The sequence below is a fragment of the Salvelinus sp. IW2-2015 genome, linkage group LG33 (genome assembly GCF_002910315.2).
Source record: "Salvelinus sp. IW2-2015 linkage group LG33, ASM291031v2, whole genome shotgun sequence".
Taxonomy (NCBI): Eukaryota; Metazoa; Chordata; class Actinopteri; order Salmoniformes; family Salmonidae; genus Salvelinus; species Salvelinus sp. IW2-2015.
In genome coordinates, this window is record NC_036872.1 from 36,421,593 (window position 1) to 36,447,813 (window position 26,221).

Genomic DNA, 26,221 nt, shown 5'->3' on the forward strand with positions numbered 1-26,221 from the left:
TACACGGAAGTATTCAGTACCAGATCATGTGGAGCTATATACAGGAAGTATCAGTACCAGATCAATGTGGAGCTATGATACAGGAGTACCAGTACCAGATCATGTGGAGCCTATATACAGGAAGTATCAGTACCAGATCAATGTGGAGTTATATACAGAAGTACATTACCAGATCAATGTAGGAGCTATGTACAGGGAGTACAGTACCAGATCAATGTGGAGCTATATACAGGAAGTACCAGTACCAGAATCAATGTGGAGCTATGTACAGGGAAGACCAGTACCAGATCAATGTGGAGCTATATACAGGAAGTATCAGTACAGATCAATGTGGAGCTATACAGGAAGTACCAGTACCAGATCAATGTGGAGCTATGTACAGGGAGTACCAGTACCAGATCAATGTGGAGCTATATACAGGAAGTATCAGTACCAGATCAATGTGGAGCTATATACAGGAAGTATCAGTACCAGATCAATGTGGAGCTATATACAGGAAGTATCAGTACAGATCATGTGGAGCTTATGTACAGGAAGTATCAGTACCAGATCAATGTGGAGCTATACAGGAAGTATCAGTACCAGATCAATGTGGAGCTATATACAGGAAGTATCAGTACCAGATCAATGTGGAGCTATATACAGGAAGTATCAGTACCAGATCAATGTTGGAGCTATATACAGGAAGTATCGTACCAGATCAATGTGGAGTTAATACAGGAAGTATCAAGTACCAGATCAATGTGGAGCTATATACAGGGAAGTACCAGTACCAGATCAATGTGGAGCTTATACAGGAAGATCAGTACAGATCAATGTGGAGCTATATACAGGAGTACCAGTACCAGATCAATGTGGAGCTATATACAGGAAGTATCAGTACCAGATCAATGTGGAGCTATATACAGGAAGTATCAGTACCAGATCAATGTGGAGCTATATACAGGAAGTATCAGTACCAGATCAATGTGGAGCTATATACAGGAAGTACAGTACCAATCAATGTGGAGCTATATACAGGAAGTACCAGTACCAGATCAATGTGGAGCATATACAGGAAGTATCAGTACCAGATCAATGTGGAGCTATATACAGGAAGTACAGTACCAGATCAATGTGGAGCTATATTACAGGAAGTATCCGTACCAGAATCAATGTGGAGCTATATACAGGAAGTACCAGTACCAGACAATGTGGAGCTATATACAGGAAGTATCAGTACCAGATCAATGTGGAGCTATATACAGGAAGTATCAGTACCAGATCAATGTGGAGCTATATACAGAAGTACCAGTACCAGATCAATGTGGAGCTATATACAGGAAGTATCAGTACCAGATCAATGTGGGCTTATAACAGGAAGTACCAGTACCAGATCAATGTGGAGCTATATACAGGAAGTATCAGTACCAGATCAATGTGGAGCTATATACAGGAAGTACCAGATCAATGTGGAGCTATATACAGAAGAATATCAGTACCAGATCAATGTGGAGCTATATACAGGAGTACCGATACCAGATCAATGTAGGCTATGTACAGGGGATACCAGTACAGATCAATGTGGAGCTATATACAGGAAGTACAGTACCAGATCAATGTGGAGCTATAACAGGGAGTACCAATACCAGATCATGTGGAGCTATATACAGGAAGTATCAGTACCAGATCAATGTGGAGCTATATACAGGAAGTACCAGTACCAGATCAATGTGGAGCTATTACAGGAGTAACAGTACCGAATCAATGTGGAGCTATATACAGGAAGTATCAGTACCAGATCAATGTGGAGCTATATACAGGAAGTATCAGTACCAGATCAATGTGGAGCTATATACAGAAGTATCAGACCAGATCAATGTGGATATAGTACAGGAAGTATCAGTACCAGATCAATGTGGAGCTAATTACAGGGAAGTATCAGTACCAGATCAATGTGGAGCTATTACAGGATATCAGTACCAGATCAATGTGGAGCTATATACAGGAGTATCAGTACCAGATCAATTGTGGAGCTATATACAGGAAGTATCAGTACCAGATCAATGTGGATATATACAGGAAGTATCAGTACCAGATCAATGTGGAGCTATATACAGGGAGTACCAGTACCAGATCAATGTGGAGCTTTATACAGGAAGTATCCGTACCAGATCATGTGGAGCTTATACAGGAGTACCAGTACCAGAATCAATGTGGAGCTATATACAGGAAGATCAGTACCAGATCAATGTGGAGCTATATACAGAAGTATCAGTACCCGATCAATGTGGAGCTATATACAGGAAGTATCAGTACCAGACAATGTGGAGCTATATACAGGAAATACCAGTACCAGGCAATGTGGAGTATACAGGAAGTACCAGACCAGATCAATGTGGAGCTATATACAGGAAGTATCAGTACCAGGTCAATGTGGAGCTATATAACGAAGTACCAGTACCAGATCAATGTGGAGCTATATACAGGAAGTATCAGTACCAGATCAATGTGGAGCTATATACAGGAAGTACCGGTACCAGATCAATGTGGAGCTATGTACAGGAAGTACCAGTACCAGATCAATGTGGAGCTATATACAGGAAGTATCATGTACCAGATCAATGTGGAGCTATATACGGAAGTACCAGTACCAGATCAATGTGGAGCTATATACAGGGAGTACCAGTACCAGATCAATGTGGAGCTATATACAGGAGTATCAGTACCAGATCAATGTGGAGCTATATACAGGAAGTATCAGTACCAGAATCAATGTGGAGCTATATACAGAAGTATCAGTACCAGATCAATGTGGAGCTATATACAGGAAGTATCAGTACCAGATCAATGTGAGCTATATACAGGAGTACCAGCCAGATCAATGTGGAGCTATATACAGGAGTACCAGTACCAGTCAATGTGGAGCTATATACAGGAGTACAGTACCAGATCAATGTGGAGCTATATTACAGGAAGTTCAGTACAGATCAATGTGGAGCTATATATAGGAGTACCAGTACCAGATCAATGTGGAGCTATATACAGGGAGTACCAGTACCAGATCAATGTGGAGCTATAACAGAGTAAGTCATAGCTTAACAGTACCAGATCAATGTGGAGCTATATACAGGCAGTACCAGATCAATGTGAGCTATATACAGGGAGTACCAGTACCAGATCAATGTGAACGTAATATACAAGGGAGTACCAGTACCAGATCAATGTGGAGCTATATACAGCGAGTACCAGTACCAGATCAATGTGGAGCTATATACAGGGAGTACCAGTACCAGATCAATGTGGAGCTATATACAGGGAGTACCAGTACCAGATCAATGTGAAGCTATATACAGGGAGTACCAGTACCAGATCAATGTGCATGTGTATGAGGTATTTGAGGTAGACATGTACATTAAGGCAGGGTAAAGTAACTAGGCATCAGGATATATAATAATAAGAGTAAAATAAACAACAGGGGCGTAGCAGCAAATTATGTTTAACAAGGCGCAATTGTTAATTGAAATTCATTCCAGGTGACTACCTCATGAAGCTGGTTGAGAGAATACCAAGAGTATGCAAGCAAAGCTGTCATCATGACAAAGGGTGGCCACTTTGAAGAATCTCAAATATAAAATATATTTGTTTAACACTTTTTGGTTACTACATGATTCCATATGTGTTATTTCATAGTTTTGATGTCTTCACTATTATTCTACAATGTAGAAAATAGTAAAAATAAAGAAAAACCCTTGAATGAGTAGGTGTGTCCAAACTTTTGACTGGTACTGTATGTGACTGTGTGTGGGTTTGGGTTTTGGGTGGGAGTGTCAATGTAGTGTGTGTGGGTGATTGTATATATGGTGTGTATATAGTTCACTGAGTGTGCGTAGATAGAGTCAGTGCAGATAGTTTGGGTACCATTAATTGACTATTTAGCAGGCTTATGACTTTGGGGTAGAAGCTGTCTCTGAGCCTGTTGGTCCAAGAGCTGATGCTCCGGTACCGTTTGCCGGACGGTAGCAGAGTGAACAGTCTATGGCTTGGGTGGCTGGAGTCTTTGGCAATTCTTCGAGCCTTCCTCTGGCACCACCTGATATAGAGGTGCTGGATGGCACGGAACTCGGCCCCAGCGATGTGCTAGGCTGTCCGCATCACCCTCTGTAGCACTTTGTGGTCAAGGGTGGTGCATTTACCATACCAAGCAGTGATGCAGCCAGTAAAGATGCTCTCGATGGTGTAGCTGTAAAACTTGTTGAGGATCCAAGAGCCTATGCTAAATATTTTCAGCCTCCTGAGGGGGAAGAAATGATATTCTGGGAGAATACAATTTGCTGCAGCAGGCAGCCCTCTGTATGTAGGGAATAGAGTGCCTTTTGGGACCCAGCCAGAGTTCACCAGCGCCAGAGGAGAATTTAATCAGACCACCACCTGTGGGCCCCAGCCTCCTGAAACAACATTTAACAGTCTCATTTGAGCAGCTCAAGTCACACTATCATCCTACTGTACACCAGGCCCAGTCGAATTTAAGTAGCTTACTTGTGAGAATGTGAGAATCCGTAGCTGTAAGGGACATAACATAGAGGCTGAAGTCTGTTGTGTTTTCACAACAGGTTGAATTAAAAGAACATGAAAAAAAAGGAGTTAAAAGACAAGTGGTGGTCTCTTTTAGTACAGAGTCAAAACAGCAGCTCAATGTCTATTGAGTCAAAACAGCAGCTCAATGTCTATTGAGTCAAAACAGCAGCTCAATGTCTATTGAGTCAAAACANATGTCTATTGAGTCAAAACAGCAGCTCAATGTCTATTGAGTCAAAACAGCAGCTCAATGTCTATTGAGTCAAAACAGCAGCTCAATGTCTATTGATCTCCCTTCAGTGGGCTGGAAATGTGCTGATCAACACAGCTGCATGCCCCTTCTGACACTGAAAACAAGTAATATACTGTATATCTTACATCGGCAACAACATAGCTGTCACAGGAACTGATGTCACGCAGCACCTTCTCAAAGGTCGTACTGCAGTTAGCTGATTGATCCAACACGATTCTAGGAGTAGGAAGACATGCAAGTCGAAATGTTTATCGGCGTCCCTATGCAATTACAATGTTATTACTACAATTAATACTGTATAGTTACACATGTTTAAGTTAATATTGTATAGTTACACAGGTTTAAGTTAATACTGTATAGTTACACATGTTTAAGTTAATACTGTATAGTTACACATGTTTAAGTTAATATTGTATAGTTACACAGGTTTAAGTTAATACTGTATTATTACACAGGTTTAAGTTAATACTGTATAGTTACACATGTTTAAGTTAATACTGTATAGTTACACATGTTTAAGGGCAAACTCAGATGAAGTGTTATCTAAAAAAATGCATTGAGTTAAAGTGCCACACACACAGCCAAGCAGTCAGACACACACAACCCTATCAAGCCAAGCTGTCCCCTACCTCCCAGTTGGAGTGCACAGTGTTCTCAGAGTTCCTGCAGTCTCGTAGTGTGTTCTTCCAACAGGGGGAGTCAGAGACAGAGGTACCGTGGTGATAACTATCCTTCAGACACATCCTAAATGACAGCACATCGTCCTCCGCCAGGACGGCCAACGCCTTGCTCACCTGTGGAAGCATATTGAGTGATCATCACTAGGTACAACAAAGTAGAACGGTGTACTTATACTACACATCTTGCTGACCTGGAGAGGACATTGAAGGGGACATGTTGGATAGTGGTCATCATCACTTACTAGGGCCTACGTCACATTAGGGTTGCACAAAACAGTGTAAGGTCTGTTCAGGTCTACTTATGCTTCAAGTGAAAACAGAGTAGTCTCTGAGTTCTATACGACTGACAGATCTGATCATGATCTTAGTTTACCTGAGCACATCATCCCAACTCTGTCCATCTGAGATATTGGAAGATATTCAGAGCTAACTCATAGGGCGACTCAACGTCAAAGAAGGGAATGTCATTTATCTCATTCTGCAAAAAATAAGTAAATCAGCAATGAAATTGAGTTCCACTTAATGAAGTGGTAGGTAGGCTACCTCTACTGGTAGGCTTGTCATGATCATCATCAACATCATCTTACCAGGTCTTGAATGAATTGATCCACCAATTTGTTTTGTTAACTTTCACACTGTAGTATTGACTCTTCCTTCGTATCCTCTCCTCTTGAATCCTCTCCAACAAGGGACTGGTCCTTCCACCTAGCAAGCCCTCGGCCTATCGATACATTGTGGTTGGTCCTCTTCTCATTCACTGCTCTCCTGTAAAGTTGCAGATGACACATGCTTCTGTCTTCTTTCAGTTCCACTTACGTTTTCACAAAAAATCTTATTTTTAGAGTCCTCCCGACTTGGTTGGCCAAGAGAGTCACCATTGGAGTTCGGTTGCTCGGCGTTTATATGAAATCAAATTGTATTTGTCACATGCACCGAATACAAGTCGTGGCCAAAAGTTTTGAGAATGACACAAATATTATTTTCCACAAAGTTTTCTGCTTCAGTGTCTTTAGATATTTTTGTCAGATGTTACTGTGGAATACTGAAGTACAATTACAAGCATTTCATAATTGTCAAAGGCTTTTATTGACAATTACATGACGTTGATGCAAAGAGTCAATATTTGCAGTGTTGACCCTTCTTTTTCAAGACCTCTGTAATCCGCCCTGGCATGCTGTCAATTAACTTCTGGGCCACATCCTGACTGATGGCAGCCCATTCTTGCATAATCAATGCTTGGAGTTTGTCAGAATTTGTGGGTTTTTGTTTGTCCACCCGCCTCTTGAGGATTGACCACAAGTTCTCAATGGGATTAAGGTCTGGGGAGTTTCCTGGCCATGGACCCAAAATATCGATGTTTTGTTCCCCGAGCCAATTAGTTATCACTTTTGCCTTATGGCAAGGTGCTCCATCATGCTGGAAAAGGCATTGTCCATCACCAAACTGTTCCTGGATGGTTGGGAAAAGTTGCTCTCGGAGGATGTGTTGGTACCATTCTTTATTCATGGCTGTGTTCTTAGGCAAAATTGTGAGTGAGCCCACTCCCTTGGCTGAGAAGCAACCCCACACATGAATGGTCTCAGGATGCTTTACTGTTGGCATGACACAGGACTGATGGTAGCGCCCACCTTGTCTTCTCTGGACAAGCTTTTTTCCGAATGCCCCAAACAATCGGAAAGGGGATTCATCAGAGAAAATGACTTTACCCCAGTCCGCAGCAGTCCAATCCCTGTACCTTTTGGAGAATATCAGTCTGTCCCTGATGTTTTTCCTGGAGAGAAGTGGCTTCTTTGCTGCCCTTTTTGACACCAGGCCATCCTCCAAAAGTCTTTGCCTCACTGTGCGTGCGGATGCACTCACACCTACCTGCTGACATTCCTGAGCAAGCTCTGTACTGGTGGTGCCCCGATCCCGCAGCTGAATCAACTTTAGGAGACGGTCCTGGCGCTTGCTGGACTTTCTTGGGCGCCCTGAAGCCTTCTTCACAGCAATTGAACCGCTCTCCTTGAAGTTCTTGATGATCCGATAAATGGTTGATTTAGGTGCAATCTTACTGGCAGCAATATCCTTGCCTGTGAAGCCCTTTTTGTGCAAAGCAATGATGACGGCACGTGTTTCCTTGCAGGTAACCATGGTTGAGAGGAAGAACAATGATTCCAAGCACCACCCTCCTTTTGAAGCTTCCAGTCTGTTATTTCGAACTCAATCAGCATGACAGAGTGATCTCCAGCCTTGTCCTCGTCAACACTCACACCTGTGTTAACGAGAGAATCACTGACATGATGTCAGCTGGTCCTTTTGTGGCAGGGCTGAAATGCAGTGGAAATGTTTTTAGGGGATTCAGTTCATTTGCATGGCAAAGAGAGACTTTGCAATTAATTGCAATTCATCTGATCACTCTTCATACCATTCTGGAGTATATGCAAATTGCCATCATACAAACTGAGGCAGCATACTTTGTGAAAATTAATATTTGTGTCATTCTCAAAATTTTAGCCACGGCCACGGCTGTACAAGCCCTTAACCAACAATGCAGAACTGTTTTTAAAAGTAAGTAAGAAATTATTTGCAAAAGTGTATATAAAAACGGAAGGAAAAAAGTAACACAATAAAATACCAATAACGAGGCTATATACAGGGGTACCGGTACCGAGTCAATGTGCGGGTATGTTGCTTGTCAGTTCTTGGTTCAAACGCTCTGTAAACGCTGCCATATTTTTCTACCATTGTTACAACAACATATTTCTTTAACTTGTTATTTTTAGACAAAATAACAAAGCGGTAGGGTTAACATTTTTGTAGCTAGCCCATCTCAAAACAAAAAACAGTAAGGTCCTGTACCAAAACCTGTCCGACTAGAGACTTTGCTATCAGATTAGTTCCGCAAAATGTAATTCCTCATAGTTTATTATGGGCGCATGGGTCTGTAATAGTGGATTGTTTCATATTTTAATTTCAAAAAGAATAACGCGTACAATGAATAAAGTTTAAATGAAAATGCACAATTATTAAAGAAAACGGTTTATGATCCCGATTGTGTACCTTCTAGGTACAGTACTCTCAAATGTATTATACTTATTATTTTAAATCCTATGATTATTCAACTAGACCTCTCTTTGACCATTATATCAAACAAAAGCCTCCGCGGATAAAATGAGACGGCGGGTTTTTAAGAGTTAATGATTACCTCTCTCTTTTGGGAGAATATGATGTAAACCCCTCACACCATGTGACTCTTTAATCATGAATAATATAAGAAAGAGAGAGAGAGAAACAACACAGTCCAGATCTGATCCGTACAGTAAAGAGGATCATATTACCGATGAGTGGATAAGAGGAGGGGACAGGGACAGATAATAAATATACATAGATTTTTTGAGAACATGTGCTGGCTCCCGATAGACCAGCCTCTGCCTCTACCCGGTGACTCGATTATCTGTGCCCAAGGACCCTCACCATGCTCCGGGACCCAGTCGCTCGCCTCCCGCCTACGGAGGATCGGGGACGAGATGGATAAAAACTGGACGGTTGGCTCTCGAGACAACAGATATTACGATAAACTGGAGTTTAATAGAAAAGTCCACTTTAAACGCGTTGTATGCACAGCAATACAAATCACAGTCCTCATGCTCTTTATCAGAAAGCGACACCTGTAGGTGCAAGACACTGCAAAGGCAAAACCAGCAACAGGTAAGCTTCACAGGTACGCGTCATCACTATTGCCACGTTCAAAACAACTGGGAACTCGGAAAAATACGAGGTCAAATCATGACGTCGGTAATCTTCTGGTCGAAAGTCGGAGCATTAGAAAGAGGCCCGAGTTCCCGAGTTCGAATTCCGAGTTGAATGACCGTTCAAAATAATTTTTCCCAGTCTGAGTTTTTGTCCGAGTTCCCAGTTGTTTTGAACGTACTGAAGTCTGAAGTCGGAGGTTTCCGAGTTCCCAGTTTCGAGTTGTTTTGAACGCAGCATATGAGTAACGCAAACAAATTTGGTTGCAAGTATAGACGGTTGATTGTCAACTTTCCCCAACAATGTTCAGCAGGTAAATTGCGGTTATAAATATGTAACTATAGTTGGTGTAAGATGTAGTTTATTTACAATTTGAATATTTATAATTTAGTTATTCATAAGCAAAACTATGTTGGACTATTCAAAGACTATGAACAAAAATCTAAATATCTAAAAGTTTATTATGCACTAACATTTTTATTTATTTATCCATTTTAGATGATCCCGAAGAGGAGAGAAAGCTGTCAGAATATTTGCACTGAGAAAATGGATGCCAGCCAGTCAGCCTGCCAGAGCGCCGAGGTCCAGCGTGCACACTGACATGTCGTCATGATGAACATGCCACACATGCAGCAAGACTGTTAGGAACAGGGATTTGAAAAATAAGGAATCTGATCAAAATCAAAAGGACATATATTCTTTGTACTTTATGTTGGCTAAGGAAAATGTTGTGCTTCTGAATTCAGGTGACATAACATTATGTCACAGAGATTGAGTAACATTTTCAATTCAAATAATACTTTAGGACATGTGGGTCTAAGATACAGTACTGCGTGAATACATTTCTCAGTGCGATTTTCCCCCATTTATTAGATCATTTGACTCATTGCTTTGAATTCATTTGTATTCAGATATGAATTGACGTAACTTGTATCATCACTCTCAATGTCTGGCGGTTCTTCCGAGTAAGGAACGGTGATGTCATTCTCCCCTGACGGTTACCAAAGGAAACACGTACTTATATTGCCCACGTAACTGTCATACGTTGATGAATTTACACTTGAATTGTCGATGCACTATATACGATGTCAATTACCAAACTGAAATATCCTATTGGTATGCAAAAACATACATGTAAGAATGTGTGCAGCCTACTTTTAGGCGCATTGTCTCTTGTGATGGGCATTCTTGAAATGGTGCTCAGTGGAACAATTGCACTGTATTTGTTAGATAAGCTTCTGTAATAATTATAGACCATGTAAAGTCTGGACTCTACCATCACTACAGATGAAAATCAATTTTGATACGATTTTTTCCCCTACCGTTTTTTTGTTTCTATAGTCGTTTATTTTTATTAGGTGAATAATGCTGTGGGCTGTATCAAATATTGATGACTGAAGAGAGGGGAATACATCAACTGTTACAATTTTTGGAACTTTTGAAATGGTCTTGGGGGCTCAGCATTTTGTAGCAGTGTTCATGCAGATAATGTTAATGAAACCGTGCAAGAAATCATGTGCAAATATAAGGGCATGCTATTTATGTTTACAGTCATAAGCTGTTTTTATATATCACAAAAACTGTAGTTTTCAATTTGCAGCGCTGAATCTGTGTCTTTTATAAAGAATGTGTTCTTTACATGCTATTTAAATATGTATTACATTGTGAATTCTGTGCTCAATCTAGATAATACAAGTTTGAAAAGTAAAAATGCATTCATACTATCATTATTATGCAATGAGTAATATCGTGACAACATAAAATATTCAATAAATGTTGAACAATACTGCATAAATCATGGTTTAATTGGAAAGTCTGAAACACAATGAAAGACAACAGAACCTGTGACTTTCTAGAAAGTTTTTGTATTTTAAATAATGTCATTAAACATAAGCTGAATCTACACTAGAAATCAGGTGAAATGCATAAGTAACTAAATAAAACTAAATACATGAGCAAACAAGTAATTGATGTACTGAGATACTACTATAGGTACCCTTTGCCAGAATACTAACCCATACCACACGGTGCTGGGTCACACTGAGATAAGTTAATATTCTATTTCTTTGCAAGACATGGCTGAAGCCAAACTTAGACAAGCAGTGTGATAGGGATAGTGACAGCGGTGTAGAGAAGGTATAGTAACTGACTTGATACATTAATGGCATACTAAATTGGACTCCATAGTGCCCCCCAGTGTCTGGTGGGCATCTGGCCATCAATCACTAGTAGATCTGGACGTGGGCAGAGGTGGTGCCGTCCTTCCAGCAGTGCAGCGTCTCTATGACCGCAGATCGACACAGGGGGCACGTTCGCTCACGGTCGAACCACAGACACAGGCACTCCTCACAGAACACATGCTAGAGGGGAGACAGAAAGACAAAATTAAGTTTACCGTTACATGCACTCCTTCACCCATGACATGACACTACTCTACTTACTGTCTACACCACAGATTGCCCACAATATCACACAATCAGCTGTTGGTAAAAAATGACAACGTGACACAAATGTAACATGGAACTCTTAGCAGTGAATAACATACTAGTGATGATAGTAGCTAGAGCCAGGGCCATGGGTTCATATATGTCCCCTCACCTGACAGAGAAGAACGATGGGGTCTCTGAAGTCGCCCTGACAAATAGCACACACGTCCCCGGCTTCACTGCACTGCTGGCTGCTGGCTCTCACACCATAACTCTATGGGTGATAGAGCAGCAAGTAGGTGGTCACAAAGAGACAAAGGCAGGTAGGCTAGCGGTTAACCGAAAGGCTGCTGGTAACCAAAAGTTTGCTGGTTCGAATCCCCGAGCCGAATAGGTGAAAAATCGGTCGATGTGCCCTTTGACCAATGCACTTAAACCCTAATTGCTCCTGTACGTCGCTCTGGATAAGAGCGCCTACTAAATTACTAAATCATATATATTTTTTAAATGTTTACCTTCCCATTCCATACAGTGTCAACTCAGTGTATATGTTGTGCGTTCTAATAATGTATATGTAGTAATATAACTCAAATCAGAGTGCAAGATCAGGCACAACCAGTTGACAGTTGAAGGTGTACTACTTTTGCTAGAAATATTACTTCAATGGCTATAGGATAGTGAAGTGGGCTGCGAATTGACCCAGATACTTGTATTTACAAAAAGTAATAATTTCTCACCTGAGAACTGCAGAGAATTGCCATGGCCTTGCGTATGGCTGATACTCGTCCACAGAGGTCAAACGACTGAAAGATAAACACAAACAGTTAAGGCTCTAGAATCGGGTGCATTAGTGCAGGGATGGAACAAAAACCTGCACCTCCAGCTTTCCAGGAACAGGGTTGGTGACCACTGAATTTTATCCTGAAAACATTACAAAATTCTAACTTATGACGTTCTTTCTAACTAACACAATTCTCTACTAGGTCAATATATTTTGGTTCCTTTTCTATTCTTAGCTGAATGAAATGTTCTATTCTTTAACCACTCAGTGAGGTGCAGTGTCCTGTCCCATTTTGCAATCTTCTGAGGACACACATCTATGAACAACTCTGACTCAATTTCTCCAGTGTCTCATCTCAACCCATAATACTTTGAAAGCTGTAGCCACCCATGATGTCTTCATGCTTTAGCCTATTTATCATGCATTTCTTGCACATACACTACCCCCACCCACCCACCCACCCACATTTAGCAATCACACTACCAACAACTCCATTGAATATACAGAGTTGAATATAACTACCACCACCTACATATAAAGGAGTGAGTTATATTAGTGCTACTTTACCTCGTAGAGGCTGAGTGTGAGTTATATTAGCGCTACGTTACCTCGTAGAGGCTGAGTGTGAGTTATATTAGCGCTACGTTACCTCGTAGAGGCTGAGTGTGAGTTATATTAGCACTACGTTACCTCGTAGAGACTGAGTGTGAGTTATATTAGCGCTACGTTACCTCGTAGAGGCTGAGTTATATTAGCACTACGTTACCTCGTAGAGGCGGAGTGTGAGTTATATTAGCACTACGTTACCTTGTAGAGGCTGAGTGTGAGTTATATTGGCACTACGTTACCTCGTAGAGGCTGTGGGTGAGTTATATTAGTGCTACGTTGCCTCGTAGAGGCTGTGGGTGAGTTATATTAGCACTACGTTACCTCGTAGAGGCTGAGTGTGAGTTATATTGGCACTACGTTACCTCGTAGAGGCTGAGTGTGAGTTATATTAGCACTACGTTACCTTGCAGAGGCTGTGGGTGAGTTATATTGGCACTACGTTACCTCGTAGAGGCTGTGGGTGAGTTATATTGGCACTACGTTACCTCGTAGAGGCTGTGGGTGAGTTATATTAGCACTACGTTACCTCGCAGAGGCTGAGTGTGAGTTATATTAGCGCTACGTTACCTCGTAGAGGCTGTGGGCGAGTTATATTAGCGCTACGTTACCTCGTAGAGTCTGTGGGTGAGTTATATTAGCGCTACGTTACCTCGTAGAGGCTGTGGGTGAGTTATATTAGCGCTACGTTACCTCGTAGAGGCTGTGGATGAGTTATATTGGCACTACGTTACCTCGTAGAGGCTGAGTGTGAGTTATATTAGCACTACGTTACCTTGTAGAGGCTGAGTGTGAGTTATATTAGCGTTACGTTACCTTGTAGAGGCTGTGAGTGAGTTTTATTAGCACTACGTTACCTTGTAGAGGCTGTGGGGGAGTTTTATTAGCGCTTCGTTACCTTGCAGAGGCTGTAGCTGATAATGAGCATGGCTCCTAGGAAGTAGCTGGTGGACGGGTCCTCTCCCATGATGTACTTGTACCACAGCTGGATGGGCACTAAGGCCCTGAACAACTGACTCAGCTCCTCTATCACCAGGTAGAACTTACCCTGCGACATACACACACATGGAGGACACTGATAAGACATTGGAAATGCATGTAATACATGTTTTATGTTTCATCTGAACAATATCTGTGGTTGATGGGTGGTTTGAGATGGTGTGAAAAAGAGAAATACAGAAAAAAACTGAGGTTTCATCACAAACTAATTTTAATCTTCAAAGACAAGTGTATATTCCCTCAATATAGAGTCAGTTTTTCTTTAAGTTTAAGTAAACGGCCAAAAAACAGCACATATAAGGCTAGCTCTAGTCCTATCTGTTGAGGAGCAGCACACTGCAAGCAACAAGCTCCAGCCTAAGCATGGCCACCGGCAAGGGCTCTGCAGGCTGCAGCTTCACAGGAGTAAAGGCAATTTCCCCACACTGCAAGAGAAACTGGCAGCCACTTGGCTCTCTTCACCTGCTACCCACACAGTATAGCCCTAGGCAAGTCAACCTGCGGGGGCAGCCATCTTTTCTTTAAGAGGCCACTCCTCCTCGCTCTCCAATGGATGCCACAGGGGAAGTTAGGAGGACAAGGCGACAGTACTCTTCAAAAATAAAAAGTTCCTGTTGTTGCTGTGTGTGTAGGAGGAGTGGGGGGGTTCAAAAACAGAAGGCCAACACGAACAGGAAATGGATTCCCAGTGGCATCACAGTATGTATAATGGTTATGTGGATATCACCTGACAGAGATTAATCACTCTGGGTTGGAACCCCTGTAGCAGAGAGACTGAGGGTGGGAGACCTCCGCAAGCAGGAAATTCATCTTTCCTCATTGTTGTCCCCCCCACACACACACTGGATGTGTCAAACAAAAACTGGACACCAGCCAGAAACTTTGAGCCACGGCAGCAGTTCCAACGCATTCTGGGACTTCCTGCTGGTTTTTTTTCATTAGTGACGCTGACCTCTCAGACTACCAATCAAAACCTAACCAGCAGTCAGGGTACGCCACTGTTATGAGTTATCCCCCTCAGCTGCTAAAAACATGTTTTCATTAAATCTTGCTTCAGGTGGATGCATGGATACTAGAAAATGCATTTCCCTGGAGTGGAGTGTACTGACAGTGCCAAAAATGTAGCCAGCCAAGGAGCAATGTTGAAGAAACAGTAGAGTAGAACTAAATCAAATAATAAATCAATGTACATGAGTCTGGCCTGTCTTTTTCTGTAAGGAGGGGGGGGGGGGCAGGAAGGCTGYGGATGGMGGCTGAGGTGGGGGTTGGTAGGTCGGTCGGTTTAGTGATTGCGTGGCGCGGGCTTCCCCAGCAGCCGAAAGTGAGGGGTAGTGGGAGCACACACACACACACACACACACCACAGTAATGGTCCAGCCCCAGGGAGTGATGACCGCACCCCTGCAGTCCCCCAGGGTGAATGAGCTCAGTGGCAGCAGCCTAACTCTCTGATCGGCCTGTTTATTAGCCGAGTCAAAACCAATGATGTATATAAACCCTGATTTTATATATTGGCCAATGAGAGGCTTTGAAGCCACCGGTCAGCGATTTTGGCACTCCCCAGTAGGAGCAGCTGTCCATAGGAATTAATGGAATTCTACAGTATTTCAATTAAATGTTTCATGGACAAAATGACATGTATTTAAATATGTGTTGTTGTAGTGGGGCCAGTGGCATTAGTAATCTCAAAAATATATAGTTTAAGCAAATATTTTTATATATTTTAAAAATATATGTTTAGCTCACATGTCATTTAAAAGTATGCATTAAGGTGTCTGTAACAGAATAAATATGGCAAAAACAAATAGACATTAATAAATGCATTTCTATAGATTCCAGAATATTTTTTACAAAGGTATAGGAATGCCAATATGGAGGCATGGTGGCTTCGACACAGCGCCCCCTATCAGTCATCTAGTGTATGTATAAATCACTGGTCAAAACATACTGTGAGCCCCAGGTGCAAAACCTGCACACTGATAGTACACATACAGATACACAATCACAGACACACACTCTTTCTGTGACCACAGGTTATAAGCAAAACTGTCATGTGGATAAGACATCAATACACACACTCCCACACTGTGACCCCAAGGACACGAGGGAAACTTTAATGACCATAAAACACACACAAGCTGTGACCCTGAGGATAACAGTAAAAACTTTTATGAATATAAAAACACACTAACACAGGCTCTTACCCTGGATTTGAAGGCCAGGATGATCTTGGGTAGAAACAGGATGAAACACTTCAGGCCGATGGTAAAGTACTTGAGAACAAAGTCGGTGATCCCCACCGCCCAGATTAGATCAAAGAAGTCAAAGCTGTTTATGTTGGGCTTTGCAAACATCAGACTGATTGGGGGGGGGGGGGGGGGGAGAGATGAGACAGACTTCAGTACTTTACAGGTTGAGGTTTGATCATGGATGGATGTGATATCTTATGTCTGGTCTCTAATGGTTACAAGGGAGACATTCATGGATCAACTGAAGACATTAACAAAAATTAACAACACGACTAAAAATGTTGAGGACAAAACAAAATGTGAAAACAGGTGAAATGATAAACGAAAATCAATACTCACAGGACAAGAAGGCACATGGTAACATATGCCTAAAGACAATGAAAATCATATTACAACAACAAAAAGGACAAAACTGAATGAATAAATTACCACAGTCATACAGTATACAGATCGATGAGAAAGAAAATAATATCAAAGAGGTAAATGTCAATGTCAGCCAACTGTAAACCATAAGGCCTAAATATTGGATGGTTGACAATGTAAGGTTTTCAGTGCATTGTAGTGTTTTCAGTGCAATACCATAAGAAAGAACCACAAGACATGGTTTTACCCTACCTGTTGTACAGCTCCTCAGCACTGAATGTGTAGTAGAGATACACTATGTTTCCAGATAGGAACATGATCATCCAGAGAGCTACAACCACAGACCTCTCCTCCTGATATGCACCGACAGACAAATAGTAAATAATCAAATACTTTACTAATCACTAATGTACGCATATTCTCACTTTCTCTCGAGCTAGCTATTTACATAGACTCGATAACACTCGAATAATGAGCTCACATTTTTATAAAAAGTATAAGAGTTATGCGCTCATATCAAAGTTGAACAAAAGGTGAAAATTACCCGTAGTGACACCTGGTGCTTGAATGATGAATTGGCGAAGGCAAACGTGCTGGCCATCCCAACACACACAGCAATACCTACCAGAGAGAAACAGAAGAGTTACCAGTCAGTCACACACAGTATCTGACACGTCCAAAGTTTCCAAATGTTCCTTATTCTACTTATTCCACAAAACGACCAACTCCAATGCTATACAATTACCAAGCAACTACTAACAAAAACATTGTCATTAGTGTAGTCTTTATATCAGTCTAGCATATCTGTGTAGTATTTATATCAGTGAGGTATTTATCAGTATAGTATGTATTTCAGTGTAGTATTGGTGTTACTACACAAGTGTAAGAGTCACTTTTTTTATTGCGATCTAAAACCAGTCTTACCGAGCTTGTGCTGAAAACACACTTTAGCCAGGAGGATCAGGATGAACGGGAACCCCCTCTGTAGCCAGGTGACCACAGGCTTCAGCTCCGACAAGGCCGGAGCCGGTGTAGAGGGGTCCTCCGAGGCCTCCTCCCTGCTCCCATGCCTCTCTCCGGATGTACGGTGCTGTAGAGGCTGGTGGAAGTGGTGGTGGTTGTGATGATGGTGCGGGGGCGGGCGGGGGAGGTAGGGCCCACACTCAGAGCGGTGTGGCCCCCCTTCCTCCCTGGAGGAGGCAGTCATCTGGATGAAGACGTCTGGAGGAGTCCCCAGAACAAGGCCAGCCGCCTGAAAGTTTGCGGAGGGCACACCAGATCCCGAGGGAACCCCGACCCCAACCAGGCCGGAGAAGAGCTGCTGGGGGGAGGTGGGCGAGTCGGGTTTCAGGCAGTCAAACACACCTCCTTCATCCAGGCTGCTTTCTGATCCAAGGGTTTGGCTACGGCTCCTGGAGAGCAGAGAGAGGATCAGCTGCATCTTTTGACGGTTCAAAGACTGTCGTCTATTGTCTATTTCTTGCATTGCCTTTCAATGGATTTGGCTCCTGAAGTTAACCAGTTATATATATATATTTAATCCTCTTTAGTGCACAATTTCAGGTTGTGATGATGAACCTGCAAATGCCTGTGTCCTAGGACGTGAACTCAAACCTTTCAAAGGGCATGCCATCCGTGTTGCTGCTGTGTCTTCTCTGCATGGCACATCCAGTTCATCCCCGAGTGATCCAGGGCTATGGTGGGGTGCAGACAGACACACAGACTGCAATAAGTGAATACAGTACAACGCCGCAAGGAGAGTATCGATGGTTGGATAGACTTTATTGCAACAATTAGCTAACCGCAGATAGCTAACGCTAACTAGCTATGATGGTTGGCAGTCGCACCATCACGCCACCATTTACATGTACAGTACAATGGTTTACTGGTTTCTCTATTGCATGATTTATATGCATGATTCTTAATTAATATTTGTCCACGGGAATTGGTGGTCTCACCTGAATCATCGTTCTGTTTATTATTCTCATTCCCGTGTAGTTATTTTGCCTACACACCCTTGCGGCTTGCCTGGCCTGGCTCGCGACGATGTTTTTCCTGTATGACGTCACTGAAATTTCCTCTCAGCCAATCAGCGTTCACTTTCCCACCACACATCCGTGATAGGTAATTGTTTTGATGGTGGACGTCAGATTTCATGGGAAAACGTTGTTTATTTTCTAAGCTTTCTCTCATGTATCTGAAGGCAACGTCAACAATATGTGGTATTTGTCAGTAGGGGATGTTTTGTAGAGTTATAGCCAGCTAACTCTAGCTAATGCATCTCACGGCAGGTAATGTTAGCTAGCTAATGTTAACTGTCAGTCTAGCTAGCTGGGTGAGTAGTTAGCCTAGCATCGTTAGCTTGTTTCCAGCGACGCAGTCTAACAAAGCAGTCTTTATCCAAAACGGCTAGCGAATATGTACGTTACTTTGTAGCTACCTACCTAGCACAGCTGTGGTCCTTCTCTACAGCGTATTTGTATACAGATAGCTAGCTAACGTTAGTTACCATGGTTTATTGCCTAGCATTGCTAGCTAGCCAGCAAAATGGGTTAGGTTGTGGTGTTGACCAAACGAAGCTCTCAGTTATTGAACGTGATTTCTAAACTGCCAATCATAACCAGACACCCCAGTTGAACCAGAAGTCTCTAGCTACCATATGGTTTATCCAGCTAACATTATCTAGTTAGCATTGCTGCAATCCAATCAGGGATCTCCCAATAACGTCATGCCATGGTGCTAAGAAGGTTACTGAGAAAACGTTGGGTGCTAGGTGTGGTGTTTGGACTGTCTTTGATCTACTTCCTAACCAGCACCCTGAAACAGGTATTTAAACTCTTGACATCTCAGGTTTATATTTAGTCCACAGGACACAGATTTATAAATACATTTGATTGATATGAGGTCCAGCTCTAGGCTAAACTAGTTTGTCAAACCACACCTGACTATCTATCTGTCATGCAGCAAGGTCTTGACTTTTGGCTATACAAGATGTGTGTGTGAGATATATGTTGTGATGTGTTATGCAGGAGGAGAGAACCATACGGGATCGTAACCTGTTGGAGGCCAGGGACCCGGATCACCGGATCCCATGGAAAGTCAGGTTCAGCCTGGGCAACAGTAGCAGGCAGATCACTCAGTGCCGGAACTCCATTCAGGGCAAAACGCTGCTCACAGATGAACTGGGTGAGTTATGAACCTAACTGGACTCATTCACTCACTTGTTATCCCTTAGGAAATAATGCCTCTTTCTCCAACTGTTTTCTCTGTGATTCCTCACAATCTCCTCACCCCCTTTTCAACCGTATTTGAGAAGAATGCCCAAGGTCCCTCCCCCTGTCCTTCTTCCCCAATGGGTTTTAAGGAAAGATGATGTGAGAAAAGCCCCTATCATTGAGGTATTATAAAATACCACTTCAATATTCAAGTCACTAATCCATTGTACATGTGAATGTCCCCACAGGTTATGTGTGTGACAGAAATGATCTGCTGGTGAATGGCTGCTGTAATGTCAATGCCCCCAGCTCAAGACAGTACATTTGTAAAAGCTGTCTGGCCAATGGCTGCTGCAACATCTACGAGCACTGTGTGTCCTGCTGCCTCCAGCCTGATAAGGTATTCAAGCTGTGGCACTGTTGTTGAGCTGCATCCAACAGCGAAATGTTTTGTTCCAAATGAGAATTTGCATCTTTTGCATGTACATCTTTTGGGTGCATGGATTTTCAGTCGATGGAGTCAGATCTCTCTCTTACCCTGGCATCTTTAAATTTACGTTGTTTTCATCTGAACCTTTTGCAGTGGTTGTGTTATGACTAATCCATGTGAGAAGTACCAGATTTTGATCTGACTGTTGCACCTCTACCCCTCTCTTTCTTTCTCATATTCTCTCCTTCTCAGCAACCTCTTCTAGAGAGCTTCCTGAACAGAGCTGCAGATGGCTTCCAGAACCTATTCACAGCCGTGGAGGACCACTTTGAGCTGTGTTTAGCCAAGTGTCGGACTTCATCGCAGGTAGGTTGAGTTGTCTACATGAAACAAACAAGGATAACAGATTCACAAAACACGTCTTATGCGAAAATGTAAGAAGCTTCTTAAGAAAAAAATAAGTTCATAAGATAGTTTGTAAGTGCAATTCTTTAACAAGATTGAATGATTTTCTTATGAAGCTTCTTAAGATGTCTGTTGCTAGGCAACCGATGTAACTAGCTTTTATTGAAAAAATGGCAGTTAATGAGAAATGTATTCTTAAGGTTTTGTGAATCTGGGCCCAGGTCTCTGATCACTCCCTGACCCTACCCACATCCTGTCATGCAGAGATGGCAAGAGAGATTGATGTAAAACATTCTAATGGTTGTGTTTACCCTCTCTTTTTGCTCCTGTAGAGTGTCCAACATGAAAATACCTACAGAAATCCACAAGCAAAATACTGTTATGGAGAAAGCCCACCTGAACTCCTGCCTATATGATTGTTTTGTACCTACGAGACTGTATAGAAACTAATAACGGTCCTCTGGGACCTACAAGACTGTATAGAAACTGATAACGGTCCTCTGGGACCTACGAGACTGTATAGAAATGAATAACAGTCCTCTGGTACCTATGAGACTGTATAAAAACTAATAACGGTCCTCTGGGACCTACGAGACTGTATAGAAACTGATAACGGTCCTCTGGGACCTATGAGACTGTATAGAAATGAATAAAGGTCCTCTGGGACCTACGAGACAGTATAGAAACTAATAACGGTTGTCTGGGACTTACGAGAATGTAAAGAAATGGTCCAACTAAGAGCCAAGAGACACACCTTGATGCTCCGTGGGACGACCGAATTCCCCTTCGTCTTGTGTCGACATAATGGCCTTGAAACGTCTGACACCATACGGTGCTTAACAGATGGGAGCCACCAAACCCTGTATAGAGGGGATTTGACTGACAATAACAGACGCCATGTTGAAACTTTTGATAAAGTAATGTGAGTAACAGTCTCTACATATGGCTCTGAAGAACACTATCGTAACCTCACAACAATGGACAAATACTGTGATATATATGTGATATATATTATGTGATATAGCTATATTATTTACACTTCATAAGTGCATAGCTTCATAACTTCATCAGTGATGATCATCAGGTCTCATTCGCTCTTTAGACCAGTTAGGATTCACCTCATGCTGCCGTTGTTCCACATTATGGTCATGTTCATTAGGGCACGCAACAGAAAATGTTTAAAAATGTTTGAGTCTCCCATGTTTTAGTCTGTTTTCTTTTGTTTGGTGCAAAATGAACACGACCCATGTTATAAAGGTCTGTATTTAAAGCCTGACGATATACTGAAGGTTGATATCGGTTGTTTAGTCCTTACTATTGAATATGATAACAGATGTGTCTTTACTTTTGTGTGTTGTCGTGCATGGATATTGACTGACTGGTTATTTAATAAAGTGACTGTGAAAGTAATCGGCTCACGGTTTATATTGCGCAGACCCTTTCAGAATAATTCTCAGTATTTTATTAAATAAGTTTATGTATTTCACACTATGAAAGCATTCTATATATTGGATGTTTATCGGGGGTCAGAGCTGTATCAACTAGAATTGGCATATTTTAATATACAGTATGACAAAATGAAAACATCTTTTAGTTTTTCACAAAGTGGCAGATAAGAAACTTGGACAGTATCACATCAACTTCAGAAGTGTTTGATGAGCTTGAAGCATCTCGCTTCATTTGAAGAAGGGGCTTTCAGTGGTTGTAATTTATACACTATGTAGGGTGCAGGTATATTTTTATTTTATTTAACTAGGCAAGTCAGTTAAGAACACATTCTTATTTACAATGATGGCCTAGGAACAGTGGGTTAACTGCCTTGTTCAGGGGCAGAACGACAGATTTTTACCTTGTCAGCTCGGGGATTCGATCTAGCAACCTTTCAGTTACTGGCCCAACCACTTGTCTACCTGCCTGCCCACTAGGCTACCTGCCGCCCCTATATAGAGTGCCATTTGGGATGCACAGTAGCCCTCTGCAGATATAATAATTCTCATGCCTTTAAATTATCCACTTGGGAAACATGGCCAGAGCTAAACAATTAATCATCCTGAAAGCTGTGAAAACAGAATCTGTCTTGTAATTAGAAAATATATTAAGGTCCTGACAAATGTTCATTCATGGCAATTTGATTAATGACTGTCACATGGGAAGGGAACACAGTGTAGGCCTGTCCACTAAGTATGCAAACAGTTTAATTTAGCACAAACTATTAGAACTATGTCATCATGACACTGTTTGGCAATGGTATTATTATTATTATTGCAGAACTTCCAATACAAATCAGCTTTATAAGAAAACAGAAATGCTGTTGCTGTAGTCAAGATAGACATGAGCTGGTAATATGCTGAAACTTTGTACTAAAAGAAAGCATCCATAAAATTTGTAGGAAATATATCGAAATAAATAGCATTTAAGACGAATAAATACCTTAAATTCACCAAATACATTAATATTATAATAAATAAAATATAACTCAGTGATTATAGAATCTATGGTATTCTGGAATCCACTACTCCACTATTCACTATTCTGTAATCCACAGATTCCACCCAAACCAGGAAGTCCCGTGACTCCTCCAGCAGGGTAATGCTCCACCGCTTCCTCTGAAAGGGGGGCTTGGGCATCTCGGGGTGGGCTGGCTTCTGGGTGCAGTCACCCCCAATGGTTATCTTCAGACAGGCAGATAGCCTCCACACCATGGTAACAGAGTCATTCAGGTTGTTGTGCATTGATATGTGATCTGGGTTCAGGTCACTCTCTTGGTCCTTGAGGACTTTTTCCAGGGTCTTGCCAATGAAGTGTAGCCCACACTGAGCTCTCTCCAGAGGGGAAGGTGAGGTACTGTTGAGGTCCAGATCTGGGAACCCCAGGGCAAAAGGTTGGTTCTGTCCATTGGCTGCCATCTGTGGAAAAAATATTTGAAAATAGAATATGTACTCTGACATGATGGAATGTCTTCAGTAAATTCTGTTTTAAGTCAATGTTTTTCCGTTGTTACTTATCATGGACAGAATGTCTCAGTTAAATAAAGAGGGCAATTACTATCCCAGTAACAACAGTTGGTATTTTGACCCATGAACTGACTTGTCTTTCTCCAAATTGGCAGAAAGGAAGATGTTGGAATTTGCGTGGATCAATAAGTAAAGAACTGAAAGGATCATGATGGGACCCAAGGGAACAGGACAGTAGTAGTTGTACAGGTACAGTATGTAAGTAAACACGGTTACTAAAGTCAGTCAGTAGGCAGGTTTCTATTGACCCAGGTTTATTCGACAAAAGCAATATTGGCAACAACAAAAAATCACGTGTAATGGAAACGGAAGATTGGAGACATTTTCTAAATATGGACAACATTTTTATCCTTTCTACAGGTGGATTTTTCGTTTGTGAACTTAATTTCGACAAATGACGATGGAAACAGTTTTTCTAATAAATTATGATTGCCGAATACTTTTGAAGGTACGTGGGGCACGTGTTGTCATCATGTAACCACAACCTTCACTCCACATGTCATTCTAAATGCCTAATGCTTGCAAAATACAATTTAAAAAAAATAATTGGGGGGGGGGGGGCGGGTTGAACTGCATCGGTTTGCTTTTCTGGTTGGCTGGTAAGTTTCAACATCCAATTATTTCAGATCTACAGGAGGGTAAGTTTCACCATGGCACGGACCTTGGCGATACGTTGGCACATGAGAATTATTATATGACACACATTAGTAAATTATTGCATTCTATCCATGCTGGCTTTCGCGGGCTACCTGAGGCATGACACAGATAGGTGGGAGGGCATACAGGCTGTCGCCAATTTATTAATGCGCAATTTGTCTAAATGGGTAATGGAAACACTTTAACCACCACATTTTTATGTACGTGCCTGCGTACCTTCAAAAGTATTTCGCAATTGTTAATTTTTTGTATAGGTGTGACGTCATTACGACCAGCTGTTTTTATCGAAACAAAATAGTGAAATGGCAAAGCACCCTAGAATGCATTTATCGCATTTATAGACAACAAAAAAATCAATGGGGAAGTTAATGGAAACATAGCTACTGAAGATTGTTTGGTTCAGGTGGTGTGTGGCTTAGTTGGTAAGAGAATGGCAGAACTAGCAACTCCAAGTAAGGCTGTGGGTTCAATTCCTGCTGGGATCACATACAACATTTTTATATATTCACTGTAAGTTGCTTTGGATAAAAGCGTCTGTTAAATGGCATATTAAGACAGATGTAGCTACTTACATAGCTGGTTAGGCTGTCATTGATGAGTGTTTTGGTGAGAGTGGTTAGCTCCTTGACCCTGCAGCCCCTGGGTGATTTCATTCGGCGAAAAGAGTGAGCCTCCAGAGTGACCATCATCACCAATATGCACAATGCTTTAAGAAGTCCTGGGAAAGAAGTCAACGCAAAATTACAACAATATTTTCCAATACTGAAAGACATGAATTAAAGTACACATGGTTTTCGAGTAGGTCTTTTTGTGTATAATTTGCAAAACTTTTCTTGCTGTAATATGTTGTAATTGAGTGTAGTTGTGGACACAGATGTTGCATAATATTACCTGCAGTTAACTTCACATATAAAATCTGATATGTCATTATATATTTAGTTTTTCCTTGCTTATGTTGTCAGTTTAGCCAAGAATGAGTTGCTCAGCCCACTGACAGTGGTCACAGTCTTATATTCATCTTGCTTCGTCACATGTTGAAAAAAAGTTATGAGGATATGATCAACTTCCTTCATATCTTACAATGTGACATCACACAAGGTAAAAACCCATCAGAAAAATCAATTAAGATGTTTCCTTTTATGTGGCTATTTGCTTAACCAAACTCCATCTTCAGTTTGTTTTCGTGGCCGATGAGTTGCATGTCTAAATATCCACTGAATCAGCCGGTATTATTCCCATGACACCTACCTATTTCTCAACTTCAGGAAGTTGACGTGCAAGAAAGTGATGCAACTGCCACTACAGAAAGCTCGGCTCAGGCTGAAGATATGCATTGAGATTTATGAACCAGAATACATTCACAATGCCATGTTTGTCATGTTGTGTGTAATCATCTATTAAGGGCCCAGTCCAGCTGTTTTTATCTCAATATATCAAATTGTTCTGGGTAACAAGTAAGTTACTTGCTGTAATATACTCAGCAAAAAAAAGAAACGTCCCTTTTTCAGTGCCCTGTCCTTCAAAGATAATTAGTAAAAATCCAAATAACTAAACAGATCTTCATTGTAAAGGGTTTAAACACTATTTTCCATGCTTGTTCAATGAACCATAAACAATTAACGAACGCGCACCTGTGGAACGGTTGTTAAGACACTAACAGCTTACAGACGTTAGGCAAACAAGGTCATAGTTATGAAAACTTAGGACACTAAAAAGAGGCCTTTCTACAGACTCTGAAAAACACCAAAAGATCGATTCCCAGGGTCCCTGCTCATCTGCATAAACATGCCTTAGGCATGCAGCAAGGAGGCATGAGGACTGCAGATGTGGCCAGGGCAATAAATTGCAATGTCC

General features: G+C 41.6%; 2 protein-coding genes and 1 long non-coding RNA gene across 5 annotated transcripts; 2 read left to right on the top strand and 1 right to left on the bottom strand.

Annotated features, from left to right (window-relative positions):
* The first annotated feature begins 8,555 nt into the window (after positions 1-8,555).
* Positions 8,556-11,189, top strand: LOC111957705 (uncharacterized). Its single transcript, XR_002876435.1, has 2 exons — positions 8,556-9,180; positions 9,721-11,189. It is a non-coding gene; the product is annotated as an uncharacterized lncRNA (long non-coding RNA).
* LOC111957703 (E3 ubiquitin-protein ligase RNFT2) lies at positions 11,009-18,707 on the bottom strand. Of its 3 annotated transcripts, none has more exons than XM_023978646.2 (10): positions 18,605-18,707; positions 18,261-18,340; positions 17,571-18,058; positions 17,191-17,267; positions 16,899-16,999; positions 16,239-16,392; positions 13,934-14,083; positions 12,386-12,451; positions 11,821-11,922; positions 11,009-11,582 (listed from the first exon to the last, which is right to left on the bottom strand). In XM_023978646.2, exons 2-10 carry the CDS (start codon positions 18,305-18,307, stop codon positions 11,448-11,450), a joined length of 1,320 nt encoding a protein of 439 aa, XP_023834414.1. In that variant the 5' UTR covers positions 18,308-18,340; positions 18,605-18,707; the 3' UTR covers positions 11,009-11,447. The 3 variants fall into 3 exon arrangements, with proteins under 3 accessions (XP_023834414.1, XP_023834415.1, XP_070293229.1); XM_023978647.2 differs by having other exon boundaries at positions 18,261-18,369; positions 18,605-18,691; XM_070437128.1 differs by lacking the exons at positions 18,261-18,340; positions 18,605-18,707 and having other exon boundaries at positions 17,571-18,254.
* A 58-nt stretch (positions 18,708-18,765) lies between these two features.
* On the top strand, positions 18,766-22,106 carry spring1 (SREBF pathway regulator in golgi 1). Its single transcript, XM_023978648.2, has 5 exons — positions 18,766-19,472; positions 19,676-19,832; positions 20,110-20,261; positions 20,544-20,657; positions 21,029-22,106. Exons 1-5 carry the CDS (start codon positions 19,380-19,382, stop codon positions 21,110-21,112), a joined length of 600 nt encoding a protein of 199 aa, XP_023834416.1. The 5' UTR covers positions 18,766-19,379; the 3' UTR covers positions 21,113-22,106.
* The last annotated feature ends 4,115 nt before the right edge of the window (positions 22,107-26,221 follow it).

Bases quoted from the DNA above. Each gene is read 5' to 3' on its own strand.
- spring1 (XM_023978648.2), top strand. From the start codon at position 19,380: ATGGTGCTAAGAAGGTTACTGAGAAAACGTTGGGTGCTAGGTGTGGTG. The intron at 19,473-19,675 runs GTATTTAAACTC...TGTGTTATGCAG, and splicing joins TAACCAGCACCCTGAAACAG to GAGGAGAGAACCATACGGGA. The intron at 20,658-21,028 runs GTAGGTTGAGTT...TTGCTCCTGTAG, and splicing joins AGTGTCGGACTTCATCGCAG to AGTGTCCAACATGAAAATAC.
- LOC111957703 (XM_070437128.1), bottom strand. From the start codon at position 18,132: ATGCAAGAAATAGACAATAGACGACAGTCTTTGAACCGTCAAAAGATG. The intron at 14,084-16,238 runs GTAAGAGCCTGT...TGTATGTCGCAG, and splicing joins TCCTGGCCTTCAAATCCAGG to GGTAAGTTCTACCTGGTGAT. The intron at 11,923-12,385 runs GTGAGAAATTAT...TATCACCCATAG, and splicing joins CAATTCTCTGCAGTTCTCAG to AGTTATGGTGTGAGAGCCAG.